Source organism: Hemitrygon akajei, chromosome 31, assembly GCF_048418815.1.
Source record: "Hemitrygon akajei chromosome 31, sHemAka1.3, whole genome shotgun sequence".
In the NCBI taxonomy this organism is placed as follows: Eukaryota; Metazoa; Chordata; class Chondrichthyes; order Myliobatiformes; family Dasyatidae; genus Hemitrygon; species Hemitrygon akajei.
The window spans coordinates 1714009-1733361 of record NC_133154.1 but is presented as its reverse complement, the minus strand read 5'-3'; the positions used below and the strand labels follow the sequence as shown (position 1 = coordinate 1733361).

The following is a 19353-nucleotide window of genomic DNA, read 5'->3' as shown; positions in this document are numbered from 1 at the left end:
AAATTATAGACCTGATAGCTTGACATCGGTGGTTGGGAAGTTGTTGGAGTCGATTGTAGAGGATGAGGTTACGGAGTACCTGGAGGTATATGACAAGATAGGCCAAACTCAGCATGGTTTCCTTAAAGGAAAATCCTGCCTGACAAACCTAGTGCAATTTTTTGAGGAAATTACAAGTAGGCTAGACAAGGGAGATGCAGTGGATGTTGTGTATTTGGATTTTCAGAAGGCCTTTGACAAGGTGCCGCACATGAGGCTGCTAAACAAGATAAGAGCCCATGGAATTACGGGAAAGTTACATACGTGGATAGAGCGTAGGTTGATTGGCAGGAAACAGAGAGTGGGAATAAAGGGATCCCATTCTGGTTGGCTGCCGGTTACCAGTGGTGTTCCACAGGGGTCCGTGTTGGGGATGCTTCTTTTTATGTTGTATATCAACGATTTGGATTATGGAATAGATGGCTTTGTGGCTAAGTTTGCTGATGATACAAAGATAGGTGGAGGGGCCGGTAGTGCTGAGGAAACAGAGAGTCTGCAGAGAGACTTGGATAGATTGGGGGAATGGGCAAAGAAGTGGCAAATGAATTACAATGTTGGAAAGTGAACGGTCATGCACTTTGGTAGAAGAAATAAACGGGCAGACTATTATTTAAATGGGGAGAGAATTCAAAGTTCTGAGATGCAACGGGACTTGGGAGTCCTCGTGCAGGATACCCTTAAGGTTAACCTCCAGGCTCAGTCGGTGGTGAAGAAGGCGAATGCAATGTTGGCATTCATTTCTAGAAGAATAGAGTATAGGAGCAGGGATGTGATGTTGAGGCTCTATAAGGCACTGGTAAGACCTCACTTGGAATATTGTGTGCAGTTTTGGGCTCCTTATTTAAGAAAGGATATGCTGACGTTGGAGAGGGCTCAGAGAAGATTCACTGGAATGATTCTGGGAATGAGAGGGTTAACATATGAGGAATGTTTGACCGCTCTTGGACTGTACTCCTTGGAGTTTAGAAGAATGAGGAGGGACCTCATAGAAACATTTCGAATGTTGAAAGGCATGGACAGAGTGGATGTGGCAAAGTTGTTTCCCATGGTGGAGAGTCTAGTACGAGAGGACATGACTTGAGGATTGCAGGGTGCCCATTCAGAACAGAGAGGCGAAAATATTTTTTTAGCCAGAGGGTGGTGAATCTATGGAATTTGTTGCCACAGGCGGCAGTGGAGGCCAAGTCATTGGGTGTATTTACGGCAGAGATTGATAGGTATCTGAGTAGTTAGGGCATCAAAGGTTATGGTGAGAAGGCGGGGGAATGGGACTAAAGGGGAGATTGGATCAGCTCATGATGAAATGGGCCGAATAGCCGACTTCTGCTCCTTTGTCTTATGGTCTAATGAACTGGATTTGATTAGGGAACTTAAAGTCAAGGAACCCTTGGGGGCAGTGATCATAATATGAATTCACCCTGCAATTTGACAGTGTGAAGCCAAAGTCAGATACATCAGTATTACACTGGAGTAAGGGAAATTGAGAGAGGAGCTGGCTAAAGTTGATTGGAAGGGTGCTGTAGCAGGGATGAGACCCTTCAGCAGGACTGGAGAAAAAAAATGAGTAGAGTTAAAAGGGGAGGGGATGAAGAAACACAGGGTGATAGGTGAAACTGGGAGGCGGAGGGGTGAAGTAATGAGCTGAGAAGTTGATTGGTGTAAAAGATACAGGGCTGTAGAAGGGGGAGTCTAATAGGAGATGACAGAAATCCTTGGAAAAAAAGAAAAGAGTGGAGGAGCACCAGAAATAGACAGGCAAGGAGGTAAGGTGAGAGAGGGAAAAGGGAATGAAGAATGGTGAAGGTAGTGGGGGGTGAGAGGTTAGAGAAATCGACGTTCATGCCATCAGGTTGGAATATAAGGTGTTGTTCCTTCAACCCGACTGTTGCCTCATCATGACAGTAGAGGAGGCCGTGGATAGACATATCAGAAGAGTGATGAGGCCTACTCAGATTGGAGCATTTGAGGCCACACTCAGGTTGGAAGAATAGCACCTTGTATTCCGTCTGGGTAGCCTCCAACCTGATGGCATGAACATCGATTTCTCTAACTTCCTGCAATTGTAAATTTCCCCATTCTGAGTGTCTGTTACCTCCCTCTGTGTTGCTTCTCCTCCTTCCTCTCCTCACATGGCCCTCTCTACTCTCCTATCAGTTTCCCTCTTCTTAAGCCATTTACTTTTCCCACCGATCACCTCCCAGATTATCACATCATACCCACCACCTTCCCCTTCTGGTCTCACCTCTCACCTGCTAGATTGTACTACTCCCTCTTCCCCATCTCCTTATTCTGGCTTCTCGGTCCTGATGAAAGGTCTTGGCCTGAAACATTGTCTGCCAGTGTATCCTTCCTTAGGTAAGAGACCCCAAGCTGCTCACAGTACTCCAAGTGTAGTTTGACAAATGCCTTATGAAGCCTTGGCCTCACATCCTTCCCGAGTGAGAAATGGTACATGGTCTCCTAACTTCCCCCTCCTGGCGTCCACCACTTGCTCTTGGGTTCTGTTTCTGTTGAGTGTGAATTGTGAAGTCTGACAGGACAGAAACAAGCATTCAGGCCAACCTGTCCATGTGGCTTAGGTTCTTGTCCAAGTTGGTTCCATTCAAAAGAGGCAGCGTGGAATTTGTGGGTGGTTGGGTGGGTGTGTGGGTGAGGAGTGTCTGCCATACAGCCCTCTCTGTCCCACCTTCAGCCCAGTCGGTGTGTGAATCAGATTGAGGAGGTCTGTCGCACCATCGAAAAGGCCATCAGCCAGACGGTGCAGAAGACCCTGAACCAGCTGGAGCGCGACTGTCTTCTCCTCACTAGCACGGTGGACCAGAGGCTGCAGGAGGACAGGTGAGTTGCTCCTCCCTCTCGTTTGCCCAGCTGACTTTCTTATTTCCATCCTGTCTCCCCATCCAGTATCTCTCTTCTCATCTGCTGTTACCCCGTCTGGTTTCTGGTTTCCCTTCTCTCAGACTAGAATCCATTTCCACATCTAGTTTCTCTTTCTTCTTTGCCATTTCCCTGTCTAGTGTCTGGTTTCCCCTCTTCCATCTCCCATCTGCCTTTTGTCTGGTTCCAGCTGGTGTCCATTTCCCTGGCTGAATTCCATGACCCACCTCCTGTCTCCCCGGACAGTTTTCATTTTTCATCCTCCTAGACTGGCTTCCACATACCCCTTCCCAGCTTCCTGGCCACTTTCTGTCTTGCCCCTTCCTGGCTTCTCTCCAACTTCCTCCTTCCCAGCTGATTTTCATTTCTTCCCCCCTCCCCACTGCCATCTGCCTGCCTGCTTTTGATCAGTTTCCACCCCACCTCCCTTCCAAATCTCTGTGTGGTTTCCATTTCTCCTGTCCCAACTGGTATCAGGTCCTCTCTCCCATCTCTCTGCCTGGCTTCCATTTCCGTTTCTGTTTCACTTCTCCTGGCTATATTCTGTCTGCCTTTTCTCATCTCTTTAGTTGGTTTCAGTTTACATTTCCCTTTCCTGTCTGGTTTTTATTTCCTGTGTCACGGCCAGTTTCCATTTCTATTGTCCTCCGTTGCCCAGCTTCTGTCTCCTCTCTCCTCAGATGGTTTCTGGTCCCATTTCTCCTTTACTGGCTAGTTTCCATTTCCCCTTTCCTGTCTGGTTTCTGTTTCCCCTGTACCACCAGGTTTCCATCTCCCTGGCTGGTTTCCATTACAGTTTACCCTCTTCCCCACCCAGTTTCTGATTCCCTTCTTCCATCAACCTGACAATTTCTCCCTCTCCTCTCCAGCCTGGCCAGTGTCCGGAACCGGAGGGCCCAATCCAAGGGCTGCCTGCTGGGATTTCTAGGTCTGCTGGTGCCCACCTTCCTGTTGGTCAGTGTGGTGCTGGGAAGTATGTCCACAGAGGTGGCCAGTATCCTGCTGGGCAAACAAGGGACCCAGACGCTACTGGTTTACCTGGTGAGTCTAGAGGCTGCCATGGAATTGGTCAAGCCAGCAGTGTGCCTGAATGGGATTGGATTGGACTAGGATGGGATGGGAAGGGATTGGATGCAACATTCGGGGGAGGGGGGGGGGTCTGTGATACAATTGGATGGGACATGGGCTGGGAGGAGTTGAGGATTGGATGGGATACAGGTTGGTGGGAAGGGGCTTGGAGTGGAATTGATGAGCAATCAGGGGATTGGACAGAGCAAGGATGGGCTGGGAAAAGATTGCACGAGACAGGGTTGGGATGGGATGGGATTGAATGAGGTGAGGTGGACTAGGAGACAATTCAACTGGGCTGTTGTGAACCGTCAAGAGAATGAAACAAGATGGAATGAGCTGGGAGGGGGTAGCCAGGAGAGGATTGGGCAGGATGGGTGTGAAGATTGAACCAGAAGTCCTAGAGCAGGAAGGAATTGGACAGGAATGGGCTGGGAGAGAATTGGGCAGGACAAGGGGCCGTAAACTGAGAGGCGGTTGGACAGACGGGGATGGTATTTGGACAGGGATGGAATTGGACTTCACTGGCCTCTGGGCTGCCAACATTGACCCACTCTCTCTTTCTGGTTCTCTGTACCCGCCACTACATCCCTCCCCGCCTCAGAGTCCTGTCTCAACTTTCTGGGCCCTGATTCCCAGGGACAAGGTGATCTACGTCCTCCTGGTGCTCGCCCTCCTCTCCCTGGGACTACTGCTGTCGGCCCACAGCTCCTTCCGGTGGGTCCAGGGTGGGGGTGGAGGGCGGAGGGTGAGAGATGGAGGGGTAGAAGATATGAGGATGGGGTAGAGTGGGGGGGAGAGGAGGGAGGTTTGGGTTGGAGGGAGAGGGAGAATGGGGGGATAAAAGGGGACAGATGGTGGATGAGGAGGGAGGGCAAAGGAGGGAGGTGATTGAAGGAAGTAGGTGTGACGAGGAAGGGGGAGCGGAGGGGTGAGGAAAAGGGAAATAGTAGTGGTCAAGGGAAGGATTGAGGAGGGTGAAGGGAAAGTAGAAGCTGGGAGTGATAGAGAGACAAAAGTGAAGAAGTGACAAAGAACTTTTGACTTCCCACTCCCCGCCTCTCCTTCCCACACTCCGTTGCTCCTTCCTCTCCCCCTCTTTCACTACCCTTTCCCTCCCCTCCTGCCCCTGCAGGACGACCAGCACCCTGAGTAAGAGGCATAAGAGGCAGCTGCTGGAGCAGCGGGAGTTCATACAGGACATGGTGAAGGAGAGAAAGGTGAGTGGGATTGCTCTTGGGTCCCTGCTTAATCGCTCTCATCTCACCTTGAACCTTGCCCTCTGGTTCTTAAATCCTCAACCCCTGGGTGCACATTCTCCTCTGGAGTTAGGGGTCATTAATTCTGCACAACGTTGTGGGCAAAGAAAGCTGTATCATTCAAAACTGTTAAATTCTATCTGCCAATCCTCAATGTCATAGAACTCAGCATAGGAACAGACCCTGCGACCCACAATATCGTTCTCAATCAATTAAACACCTAACTAACCCCTTATGTCCATCTCCCTATTCACTTGTCTGTCTGACAACCTCTTAAATACCTCTATCATGTCTGCCTCCCCCACCACCCGGAGCACCACGTTCCCTCACCACCCCGAGCACCACGTTCCCCCACCACCCCGAGCAGAACGTTCCCCCACCACCCCGAGCACCACGTTCCCCACCACCCCGAGCAGAACGTTCCCCCCACCACACCGAGCACCACGTTACCCCCACCACCCCGAGCACCACGTTCCCCCACCACCCGGAGAACCACATTCCCCCAACACCCCGAGGACCACGTTCCCTCACCACTGGGAGCACCACGTTCCCTCACTACCCGGAGCACCACGTTCCCTCACCACCCCGAGCACCCACGTTCCCCCAACACCCCGCCCCACCACCCCGAGCACCACGTTCCCCCACCACCTGGAGCACCACGTTCCCACAACACCCCCGAGGACCACGTTCCCCCCACCACCCAGAGAACCACGTTACCTCACCACCCGGAGCACCACGTTCCCCCAACACCCCGAGGACCACATTCCCCCACCACCCCGAGCAGAACGTTCCCCACCACCCGGAGAACCACGTTCCCCCCACCACCCGGAGCACCACTTTCCCCCACCACCCCGAGCACCACGTTCCCCCACCACCTCGAGCACCACGTTCCCCCAACACCCCGAGCACCACGTTCCCCCCACCACCCCGAGCACAACGTTCCCCCACCACCCGGAGCACAACGTTCCCTCACCAACCGGAGAACCACGTTCCCCCACCACCCCGAGCAGAACGTTCCCCCACCACCCCGAGCACCACGTTCCACCACCACCCCGAGCACCACATTCCCCACCACCCGGAGCACCACGTTCCCCCACCACCCCGAGCACCACGTTCCCCCACCACCCGGAGAACCACGTTCCCCCACCACCCCGAGCACCACGTTCCCCCCACCACCCCGAGCAGAACGTTCCCCCACCACCCCGAGCAGAACGTTCCCCCACCACCCCGAGCACCACGTTCCCCCCACCACCCCGTTCCCCCACCACCCGGAGCACCACGTTCCCCCACCACCCCGAGCAGAACGTTCCCCCACCACCCCGAGCAGAACGTTCCCCCACCACCCCGAGCACCACGTTCCCCCACCACCCCGAGCACCACGTTCCCCCACCACCCCGAGCACCACATTCCCCACCACCCGGAGCACCACGTTCCCCCCACCACCCCGAGCACCACGTTCCCCCCACCACCCGGAGAACCACGTTCCCCCCACCACCCCGAGCACCACATTCCCCCACCACCCGGAGCACCACGTTCCCCCACCACCCCGAGCACCACGTTCCCCCCACCACCCCGTTCCCCCACCACCCCGAGCAGAACGTTCCCCCACCACCCCGAGCAGAACGTTCCCCCACCACCCCCGAGCACCACGTTCCCCCACCACCCCGAGCACCACGTTCCCCCACCACCCCGAGCACCACGTTCCCCCACCACCCCGAGCACCACATTCCCCACCACCCGGAGCACCACGTTCCCCCACCACCCCGAGCACCACGTTCCCCCCACCACCCGGAGAACCACGTTCCCCCACCACCCCGAGCACCACATTCCCCACCACCCGGAGCACCACGTTCCCCCACCACCCCGAGCACCACGTTCCCCCCACCACCCCGTTCCCCCACCACCCCGAGCAGAACGTTCCCCCACCACCCCGAGCAGAACGTTCCCCCCACCACCCCGAGCACCACGTTCCCCCATCACCCCGAGCACCACGTTCCCCCACCACCCCGAGCACCACATTCCCCACCACCCGGAGCACCACGTTCCCCCACCACCCCGAGCACCACGTTCCCCCACCACCCGGAGAACCACGTTCCCCCACCACCCCGAGCACCACGTTCCCCCACCACCCCCGAGCACCACGTTCCCCCCACCACCCCGAGCACCACGTTCCCCCACCACCCCGAGCACCACATTCCCCACCACCCGGAGCACCACGTTCCCCCACCACCCCGAGCACCACGTTCCCCCCACCACCCGGAGAACCACGTTCCCCCACCACCCCGAGCACCACATTCCCCACCACCCGGAGCACCACGTTCCCCCCACCACCCCCGAGCACCACGTTCCCCCACCACCCCGTTCCCCCCACCACCCCGAGCAGAACGTTCCCCCACCACCCCGAGCACCACGTTCCCCCACCACCCCGAGCACCACGTTCCCCCACCACCCCGAGCACCACGTTCCCCCCACCACCCCGAGCACCACATTCCCCACCACCCGGAGCACCACGTTCCCCCACCACCCCGAGCACCACGTTCCCCCCACCACCCGGAGAACCACGTTCCCCCACCACCCCGAGCACCACATTCCCCACCACCCGGAGCACCACGTTCCCCCACCACCCCGAGCACCACGTTCCCCCACCACCCCGTTCCCCCACCACCCCGAGCAGAACGTTCCCCCACCACCCCGAGCAGAACGTTCCCCCACCACCCCGAGCACCACGTTCCCCCATCACCCCGAGCACCACGTTCCCCCACCACCCCGAGCACCACATTCCCCACCACCCGGAGCACCACGTTCCCCCACCACCCCGAGCACCACGTTCCCCCACCACCCGGAGAACCACGTTCCCCCACCACCCCGAGCACCACGTTCCCTCACCACCCCGAGCACCACGTTCCCTCACCACCCCGAGCACCACGTTCTCCCACCACCCCGAGCAGAACGTTCCCCCACCACCCGGAGCACAACGTTCCCCCCCACCACCCCGAGCACCACGTTCCCACACCACCCCGAGCACCACGTTCCCCCACCACCCCGAGGACCACGTTCCCCCACCACCCCGAGCACCACGTTCCCTCACCACCCCGAGCACCACGTTCTCCCACCACCCCGAGCACCACGTTCTCCCACCACCCCGAGCACCACGTTCCCTCACCACCCCGAGCACCACGTTCCCTCACCACCCCGAGCAGAACGTTACCCCACCACCCGGAGCACAACGTTCCCCCCACCACCCCGAGCACCACGTTCCCCCACCACCCGGAGAACCACGTTCCCCCACCACCCCGAGCACCACGTTCCCCCACCACCCCGAGCAGAACGTTCCCCCCACCACCCCGAGCACCACGTTCCCCACCACCCCGAGCACCACGTTCCCCCACCACCCCGAGCACCACATTCCCCACCACCCGGAGCACCACGTTCCCCCACCACCCCGAGCACCACGTTCCCACCACCCGGAGAACCACGTTCCCCCACCACCCCGAGCACCACATTCCCCACCACCCGGAGCACCACGTTCCCCCACCACCCCCGAGCACCACGTTCCCCCACCACCCCCGTTCCCCCCACCACCCCGAGCAGAACGTTCCCCCACCACCCCCGAGCAGAACGTTCCCCCCACCACCCCGAGCACCACGTTCCCCCCCACCACCCCGAGCACCACGTTCCCCCACCACCCCGAGCACCACGTTCCCCCACCACCCCGAGCACCACGTTCCCCGCCACCACCCCCGAGCACCACATTCCCCACCACCCCGGAGCACCACGTTCCCCCACCACCCCGAGCACCACGTTCCCCCACCACCCGGAGAACCACGTTCCCCCACCACCCCGAGCACCACATTCCCCACCACCCGAGCACCACGTTCCCCCACCACCCCGAGCACCACGTTCCCCCACCACCCCGTTCCCCCACCACCCCGAGCAGAACGTTCCCCCACCACCCCGAGCAGAACGTTCCCCCACCACCCCCGAGCACCACGTTCCCCCCATCACCCCGAGCACCACGTTCCCCCACCACCCCGAGCACCACATTCCCCACCACCCGGAGCACCACGTTCCCCCACCACCCCGAGCACCACGTTCCCCCACCACCCGGAGAACCACGTTCCCCCACCACCACCCTCCGAGCACCACGTTCCCCCACCACCCCGAGCACCACGTTCCCCCACCACCCCGAGCACCACGTTCCCCCACCACCCCGAGCACCCACATTCCCCACCACCCGGAGCACCACGTTCCCCCACCACCCCGAGCACCACGTTCCCCCACCACCCCGGAGAACCACGTTCCCCCACCACCCCCGAGCACCACATTCCCCACCACCCGGAGCACCACGTTCCCCCACCACCCCGAGCACCACGTTCCCCCCACCACCCCGTTCCCCCACCACCCCCGAGCAGAACGTTCCCCCCACCACCCCGAGCAGAACGTTCCCCCACCACCCCGAGCACCACGTTCCCCCACCACCCCGAGCACCACGTTCCCCCCACCACCCCCGAGCACCACGTTCCCCCCACCACCCCGAGCACCACATTCCCCACCACCCGAGCACCACGTTCCCCCACCACCCCGAGCACCACGTTCCCCCACCACCCGGAGAACCACGTTCCCCCACCACCCCGAGCACCACATTCCCCACCACCCGGAGCACCCACGTTCCCCCACCACCCCGAGCACCACGTTCCCCCCACCACCCCGTTCCCCCACCACCCCGAGCAGAACGTTCCCCCACCACCCCGAGCAGAACGTTCCCCCACCACCCCGAGCACCACGTTCCCCCATCACCCCGAGCACCACGTTCCCCCACCCACCCCGAGCACCACATTCCCCACCACCCGGAGCACCACGTTCCCCCACCACCCCGAGCACCACGTTCCCCCCACCACCCGGAGAACCACGTTCCCCCACCACCCCGAGCACACGTTCCCTCACCACCCCGAGCACCACGTTCCCTCACCACCCCGAGCACCACGTTCTCCCACCACCCCGAGCAGAACGTTCCCCCACCACCCGGAGCACAACGTTCCCCCACCACCCCGAGCACCACGTTCCCACACCACCCCGAGCACCACGTTCCCCCCACCACCCCGAGGACCACGTTCCCCCACCACCCCGAGCACCACGTTCCCTCACCACCCCGAGCACCACGTTCTCCCACCACCCCGAGCACCACGTTCTCCCACCACCCCCGAGCACCACGTTCCCTCACCACCCCGAGCACCACGTTCCCTCACCACCCCCGAGCAGAACGTTACCCCACCACCCGGAGCACAACGTTCCCCCACCACCCCCGAGCACCACGTTCCCCCACCACCCGGAGAACCACGTTCCCCCACCACCCCGAGCACCACGTTCCCCCACCACCCCGAGCACCACGTTCCCCCACCACCCCAAGCACCACATTCCCCCACCACCCCGAGCAGAACGTTACCCCACCACCCAGAGCACCACGTTCCCTCACCACCCCGAGCACCACGTTCCCCCACCACCCCGAGCACCACATTCCCTCACCACCCCGAGCACCACGTTCCCCCCACCACCCCGAGCAGAACGTTCCCCCACCACCCCGAGCACCACGTTCCCCCACCACCCGGAGCACCACGTTCCCCCACCACCCGGAGCACCACGTTCCCTCACCACCCCGAGCACCACGTTCCTCCACCACCCCGGAGAACCACGTTCCCCCACCACCCCGAGCACCACGTTCCCCCACCACCCTGAGCAGAACGTTCCCCCACCACCCCGAGCAGAATGTTCCCCCACCACCCCGAGCACCACGTTCCCTCACCACCCCGAGCACCACGTTCCCCCACCACCCGGAGAACCACGTTCCCCCACCACCCGGAGCACCACGTTCCCTCACCACCCCGAGCACCACGTTCCCCCCACCACCCCGAGCAGAACGTTCCCCCACCACCCCGAGCAGAACGTCCCCCACCACCCCGAGCACCACGTTCCCTCACCACCCCGAGCAGAACGTTCCCCCACCACCCCGAGCAGAACGTTCCCCCACCACCCCGAGCACCACGTTCCCCCACCACCCCGAGCAGAACGTTCCCCCACCACCCCGAGCACCACGTTCCCCACCACCCCGAGCACCACGTTCCCTCACCACCCCGAGCACCACGTTCCCCCACCACCCCGAGCAGAACGTTCCCCACCACCACCCCGAGCACCACGTTCCCCCACCACCCCGAGCAGAACGTTCCCCCACCACCCCGAGCACCACGTTCCCCACCACCCCGAGCACCACGTTCCCCCACCACCCGGAGCTCCACGTTCCCCACCACCCCGGAGCTCCACGTTCCCCACCACCCCGAGCAGAACGTTCCCCACCACCCCAAGCACCACATTCCCCCACCACCCCGAGCACCACGTTCCCGCACCACCCGGAGAACCACGTTCCCCCACCACCCCGAGCACCACGTTCCCCCCACCACCCCGAGCACCACGTTCCCCCACCACCCCGAGCAGAACGTTCCCCCACCACCCCGAGCACCACGTTACCCCCCACCACCCCGAGCACCACGTTCCCTCACCACCCAGAGCACCACGTTCCCCCACCACCCGGAGCACCACGTTACCTCACCACCCCGAGCACCACGTTCCTCACCACCCGGAGAACCACGTTCCCCCACCACCCGAGCACCACGTTCCCTCACCACCCCGAGCACCACGTTCCCCACCACCCCCGAGCACCACGTTCCTCACCACCCCGAGCACCACGTTCCTCACCACCCCCGGAGAACCACGTTCCCCCACCACCCGGAGCACCCACGTTCCCCCACCACCCGGAGCACCACGTTACCTCACCACCCCGAGCACCACGTTCCCTCACCACCCAGAGCACCACGTTCCCCCCACCACCCGGAGCACCACGTTACCTCACCACCCGGAGCACCACGTTACCCCCACCACCCCGAGCACCACGTTACCCCACCACCCCGAGCACCACGTTCCCTCACCACCCAGAGCACCACGTTCCCCCCACCACCCGGAGCACCACGTTACCCTCACCACCCCGAGCACCACGTTCCTCACCACCCGGAGAACCACGTTCCCCCCACCACCCCGAGCACCACGTTCCCTCACCACCCGGAGAACCACGTTCCCCCACCACCCCGAGCAGAACGATCCCCCACCACCCCGAGCACCATGTTCCCCCACCACCCGGAGAACCACGTCCCCCCACCACCCCGAGCAGAACGTTCCCCCACCACCCCGAGCACCACGTTCCCCCACCACGTTCCCTCACCACGTTCCCCCACCCCACCCCGAGCAGAACGTTCCCCCACCACCCCCGAGCAGAACGTTCCGGGCACCCACCACTCTGTGGTTGAAGAAAGAAAATCAAAAATTAAAAGAAAATGCTCTACATATCTCCTTTGTACTTTCCCCCTCTCTCCTTAAATGCACGCCCTCTGGCATTAGACATACTGGCCCTTCACCTACAATGTTGTGCAACCTTTTAACCTTCAACATAATAAAACTCTCCCTTCCCTCCCACACAGTCTGCCACTTTTCATTCATCCATGTGCCTGTCCAATAATCTCTGAGATGTCCCTAATGTATCGGCCTCTACCACTACCTTGTCAGAACATTCCACAAACCCACCACTCTCTGTCTTTAAAAAAAAATAAAACATCTCCCTCTATCACCTTAAATGGATGTCCTCTTGTATTAGCCATTTTTGCTCTGGAAAAAAGCACCAGCTGACCATTCTATCCCTGCCTCTTATCATCTTGTACATCTCCATCAAGTCACCTCTCCTCTCTTTCACTCAAAGACAACAGCCTGAGCTCGCTCAACCTTTCCTCTTAAGACATGCTCTCTTATCCAGGCAACATCCTGTTAAATCTCATCTCATCTCTAAAGCTTCCACGTCATTCCTACCATGAGGTGACCATAAATGAACAAAATCAACCCCAGGGAAAAGGTGCTGGCTGCCAAGTCTAACTATGCCTCTCATAATCCTAACCTTACATCCCCTCAGCTTCCAGCCAAGTTTGTCCAACCTCTAATAAGCTCACGCTCTCTAATCCAGGCAGCTTCTGCACCCTCTCCAAAGCCCACACCCTTCCTGGTCTAGTGCGACCAGAAATCAACGTAATTCTCCAGAAGGCAACCTGTGCAGCACTTTCAGGGAGCTGTGTGTTTGGAACCCAGGAGCCCTCTGTATGTCAGCACTGTTAAGGGTTCTGCCATTAACTGGACCCTGTCCCTTTACATTTGACCTCGTAAAGTGCACCACCTCACTCTTGCCTGTATTAAACTCCGTCAGCCATTTCTCTGCCCATATCAGCAACCGATGTATATCCTGCTGTATCCTTTAGCAAACTTCTCCACTGCCCACACCACCACCAGCAATCACAAGCTTACCAAACCACATCTTCTCTGGGGATTTGCCACCATTCGTCTGTGGGGGACCGGGTGGAGGGGGTTTGAGACCAGGAGCTTGCTATTGGTGGAATTGTCCTATGCAGGCCTGTCATCAGCCCTTCCCATCCTCACCCCCTCTGTCTGTGTTCCCACAGAAGCAGCTGTATGAGGACTACTTACGGCAGAGCGTGGGAGAACACGAGGCGTTGTGATTGTTCACTGTCAGCTGATCCCAACTGGAACCCAGGCAGACACAGACACTAACAGTGTCCATCTCTCCCCAACTGACAGAAACTGTGAATTAAAACATTCCCCTCCCTCTCCTCTCTTCTCCCCTTCTCCCCTCCCCCTCACCCACTCTTCCTCCCCACCTGCTCTCTCTTTCCCCTCTCCTTCCCCCTCTCCCTTCCCCTCTCTCTTTCCCTCTCTCTTTCCCCCTCTCTCTTCTCCCCTTCTCCCTCCCCCTCCACCCACTCTTCCTCCCCACCTGCTCTCCTCTTTCCCCCTCTCCTTCCCCTCTCTCTTTCCCCCTCTCTTCCCCCCTCTCTTTCTCCCCTCTCTCTTCCCCTCTCTCTTCTTCCTCCCTCTCTTTCTTCTCCCCCTCCCTCTCTCCCCCTCTTTTCCTCCCCTCTCTCTCTTCCTCCCTTCCCTCTCTCTCCTACCTCACAAGTGCCTTGCGTCTGCTTCCATGTGCAGTATTATGGTCGATGTGTGGCCAGGTGGATGTTAGTGGAGGTTGCCCTCTCTGACTACATCCTGCACATCACCACCCCCCATCTCCAGTGGAAACTCACCAAGAGTAACAAGTTTGCAACCTCCCCCCTCCTGACACACCCCGCCTGTCCTGCTGATCTGCCCTGCCCCTGGATTTTCTACACTTTGTACTGACCTGAATAAAATTTGGAACTGTGACACAACCCGTATTCTGGTGAAAGAGTGGGACACACACACAGAGTCCCAAACACGGGGCCAATGGAACACACACACACACACACACACACTCACTCACACACACACACACACACACACACACACACACACACACACACACACACACACACACACACAGACTCTCTCTCTCTCTCTCTGTCCTCTCCCCCTCCTCCTCTCCCTCTCCCATCTCTCTCTCTCTTCCCCCCCATTGTCCCCCTCCATCATGCACTTTTCTCTCTCCGCCTCTCGTATGTGTTCTCTCTCTCTCTTTCAAGTTCCCTTTCTCTCTCACACACACACACATGAAGAAAGTACCAAGCCTGTTGCTTTCCAGTTTTTATTCAGTGAACAGCCTCCACCTTTGCCAGTGTCTTGTGCACCGTTCTGTTTGTGGCTCAGCCCTCCCTTTCCGCTTGCTACCCACCAGACCCCTCCTTGTCCCGTTATTAGGAAGTCGGAGGTGAGTCAAGGTCCACAGCTGCAGATTCTCGGCGATGGGGGGCAGTGAGGGAGGGAGGTTAGGGCTGCAGCAGGAAAGCTCAGGGCAGCCTCATTCTGCAAAGGCACTGGGAGAGGGTGATTGGGTGAACCTCTGGCTGGTGGGCATACTGGAAGGTGTGGAACCAAGGTCGGATGAAGTGGGGAGGTGGTGGAGAGATAGGAGGCAGAGGGGAGATAAAGAAGGCATGAGGAGATGGGTGGATCATTGGGGGGCCAAGGAGGGAGATAGGTGGATCATGGGAGGACTGGGAGGTGGGATCACGGGGCATGAAGAGAGATTTAGCAATCGGGATTAGAAAGCTATATTAGGAGAATGGGCGAGGTGGCAGGTTGAATACAGTGCAGAGAAGTGTATAGTGGTGTGCTTTGGTAGAAGGAATATTTTCTAAATGGGGAGCAAATTGAGAAATTGGAGGTGCAAAGAGACGAAGTCCAAGTGCAGGATTCTGGAGGGTTAATTTGACGGTTGACGGTGGGGATGTAAGGTCAGCTTTCATTTCCAGAGGATTGGAATATAAAAGCAAAGATGTAATGCTGAGGTTTATAAGGCCTCACTTGAGCATTGTCAGCAGTTTTGGGCTCAAATCTAAGAACGGATGCGCTGGCATTGCAGAGTGCTGAGAATCACAGAAATTATTCTGAAAGGATTAACTGTGAGGAGCCTCTGATGGCTCTGGACCCGTACTCACTGGAGTTTAGAAGAATGATGGGGAGGGGGCTGGGGGTGGAATCTCATTGAAGCCTAACAAGGAGTGAATCTGCAGAGGATGTTTCCAATAGTGAAGTAGCCTAGGACCAGAGGGCACATCCTCAATAGAAAGATGCCCCTTTAGAACAGCGATTAGAGGGAATTTCTTTAGCCAGAGGGTGGTGAATCTGTGTAATTCATCAACATAGGTTGCTGTGGAGGCCAAGTCATTGGGTCTATTTAAGCAGAGGTTGCCGAGTTCTTGATTAGTCAGCGCATCAATGGTTACAGGGAGCAGGCAGGAGAATGGGATGGAGAGGGATAATAAATCAGCCATGATGGAATAGGGAGCAGACACGATTGGCCAAATGGCATAATTCTGCTGCTGTCTTATGGTCTATTCCTTCGGATTCCAAAGAATCCCACGGCATTCCCAAGCCCACGTCCGATCTGAGAGCTTCCTTGCATTCCGGTCCGATGTCCAATGTGTCCAGTCCTGAGACACGTCCTGGGGGAGATGAAGAGGAAGGCAGTTAATATTGGTTGAAAGGGACTCTGGTTCAGGGTTCGATGGGACGTGAGGGCAGGTGACATTAGATCCCAATAGGCTGGGGCTCTGGGGCAACAGGAACAACGTTGACAGGAAGGGGATCTGCGCGGGGTGGGGGCAATGAGAGGGGAGGGGAATCACATGGGAACAGGAGATTGGATGAGAGGAGAGAGTGGTGGGGAGAAAGATTGGAGGAAGGGGGGGAAATTGGACATGTGAGGGGAAAGGGGGAGAGAGGAAGGAAGGAAGCAGCAGATAGGGGAGGGAGAAAATAGGTGGAGGGAATGGTGGGGATGATGGACAGAGGGAGCAAGGGAGAGCATGGATGGTGGAACGGAGGGTGAGGGTGGGTGGAAAAGAGGGAGAGGATGGTCAGCAGAGTGTCTGGACGACGGCCCTGGACTCCTGTCCTACCTGCTTTCATTTCTCCTTCCTCTTCCGCTCGCTCTGCTGGAGTTTCGCTGCCAACTTCCTCTCGTGTCCGGCTGGGCTGTGACGGTTGGTATGTTCACCTTGCTTCCTTTTACTCCTCCCCTTCCGGCTCCCACCACCTGTGGGACAGTCAGAAAGAGCTGAGTGTAGGGTCTAACCCCACCCAGGGAAGTGGGGAGTGTCCCTCACACCCCTGATCTGTAAATGTGGGTTTTGTGTGTAGGGTCTAACCCCACCCAGGGAAGTGGGGAGTGCCCCTCACACCCCTGATCTGTAAATGTGGGTTTTGAGTGTACGGTCTAACCCCACCCAGGGAAGTGGGGAGTGCCCCTCACACCCCTGATCTGTAAATGTGGGTTTTGTGTGTAGGGTCTAACCCCACCCAGGAAGTGGGGAGTGTCCCTCACACCCCTGATCTGTAAATGTGGGTTTTGTGTGTAGGGTCTAACCCCACCCAGGGAAGTGGGGAGTGCCCCCTCACACCCCTGATCTGTAAATGTGGGTTTTGTGTGTAAGGTCTAACCCCACCCAGGGAAGTGGGGAGTGTCCCTCACACCCCTGATCTGTAAATGTGGGTTTTGTGTGTAGGGTCTAACCCCACCCAGGGAAGTGGGGAGTGCCCCTCACACCCCTGATCTGTAAATGTGGGTTTTGTGTGTAGGGTCTAACCCCACCCAGGGAAGTGGGGAGTGTCCCTCACACCCCCTGATCTGTAAATGTGGGTTTTGTGTGTAGGGTCTAACCCCACCAAGGGAAGAGGGGAGTGTCCCTCACACCCCTGATCTGTAAATGTGGGGTTTTGTGTGTAGGGTCTAACCCCACCAAGGGAAGAGGGGAGTGTCCCTCACACCCCTGATCTGTAAATGTGGGTTTTGTGTGTAGGGTCTAACCCCACCAAGGGAAGAGGGGAGTGTCCCTCACACCCCTGATCTGTAAATGTGGGTTTTGTGTGTAGGGTCTAACCCCACCAAGGGAAGAGGGAAGTGCCCCTCACACCCCTGATCCGTGGGTGGGGTCGAGGTAATATGGACAGTGTCCCCTCTGTAAACGTGGGAACCGGGTAATGTGGGTTTGTGTGCATGGGCTAATCCCACAAAGGGAGGTGGAAGCTTCAGACTTGAGGTACAAGGAAATCCTGGACAGGCTGGGACTCGTTTCCCCGGAACCTAGGAGACTGAGGGGTGCCCTGATAGTTTTATAAAACCAGTAGGAGCTTAGATAGGACGAATGTGCACAGAGTCCCCAATGTTGGGGATCAAGAACGATAGAGAAGAGGTTTAACGTGAGAGGGGAGATGTTTAACAGGGAGCCGAGGAGCATCTTGTTCACACAGGTTCGTGGATAGGAAAGGTTAAGGGGCTAATGGCCAAACGGGATTCACACGGGAAGCACCTTGGGGCAGGGTGGAAGACTGTCCTGTTCCTATTCCGCCAGTGTTCATCGGGGGGAAGGGCAAAGGGGCGGCTCTGGCTTTGAGTTGGGCATTGGGAAGAGACGTGTGGGTTTTTGTGAAAGAGGGGGTAAGAAGTCCTGCGCGGCAGCGTTCAGGGGAAGCTGGATGCAGATTTGAACAGCGGGCGAGGAGGCGCATTGCTGGCTGCAACACTGCCTTTACGTCAACAAGCCAGCCGGCTGTGGACTTTGCCTCCAACTCTTGGAAACGAGAGTACAGCAAACAATTCGAGAGGTGCCGAAGGCCTTCACAGCCTAAAAAAAAACGTCTTTGCGGTCAAGGAGACCTAACTGTGTTTAAACAATTGATTGATTAAAATGATAAAATGCAGAGGGACTATTAAAAATCTGACTGAGTGGCGCCACAACAGCCTCTCGCTCAACGCCAGCAAAACTAATGAGCTGATTGTCCAGTACAGGAGAAAAAATACAGAACAGCATAGTACAAATCTTCCGCCCACAACACTGTACTGTGTGGACCTTTTATTCTATCCAAGACCAATCTAACCCTTCCATGCCTGTATTTATTTCATCCACATGCCTATCTCAGTGTATCTTAAATGTCCCTAATATATCTACCTCCACCCAGCAGTGGGTTCGATCAACTCTATACTTTCCTGCAATCACCTCTGTTAGCTCTGCTGCCTTGGGGAAAAGGTACTGACTGTCCAATCTGCCTCTCTTGTCATTTTACTTCTATCAACTCACCCCTCAAAGAGAAAAGCCCTCGCTCGTCCACCCCTTTCTCATCGAACGTGCTCTCTCATCCAGGCAGCATGCTGGTAACTCACATCTGCGTCTCTATAGCCTCTACACCCTTCCTACAATAAGGCAACCAGATCTGAACACAGTATTCCAAGCGGGGTCTAACCAAAGTTTTATAGAGTTGTAACATTACTTCGCAGCTCTTGAACTCAATCCTGACAAACGAAGACTGTCATAACACATGCCTTCTTAATCACCCCATTGACTTGGATTCGGACCCCAAGATCCTTCTGTTCCTGCGCACTGCTAAGAATTCTACCATCAACCTTGTACTGTGCCTTCAAGTTTGATCTTCCAGAGTGGTATTTTGAAGTCATAGAACACTACAGCACAGAAAAGGTCTTTTGGCTCATCTAGTCTGTGCTGAACTATTATTCTGCCTAGTCCCAGTGACCTAC

The 19353-nt window shown here is 57.4% G+C and overlaps 1 protein-coding gene across 1 annotated transcript in view; it reads left to right on the top strand.

Moving 5' to 3' along the window:
- Positions 1–14551, top strand: part of LOC140719315 (uncharacterized) — a 41730-nt gene extending 27179 nt beyond the window's left edge. The window contains exons 8-13 of the mRNA XM_073033863.1: positions 2732–2877; positions 3786–3957; positions 4589–4701; positions 5120–5204; positions 13790–13957; positions 14075–14551. Of these exons, the coding sequence (XP_072889964.1) occupies positions 2732–2877; positions 3786–3957; positions 4589–4701; positions 5120–5204; positions 13790–13846 (573 nt within the window). The 3' untranslated portion in view covers positions 13847–13957; positions 14075–14551. The remainder of the gene's footprint in view (positions 1–2731; positions 2878–3785; positions 3958–4588; positions 4702–5119; positions 5205–13789; positions 13958–14074) is intronic.
- Positions 14552–19353: the final 4802 nt, after the last annotated feature.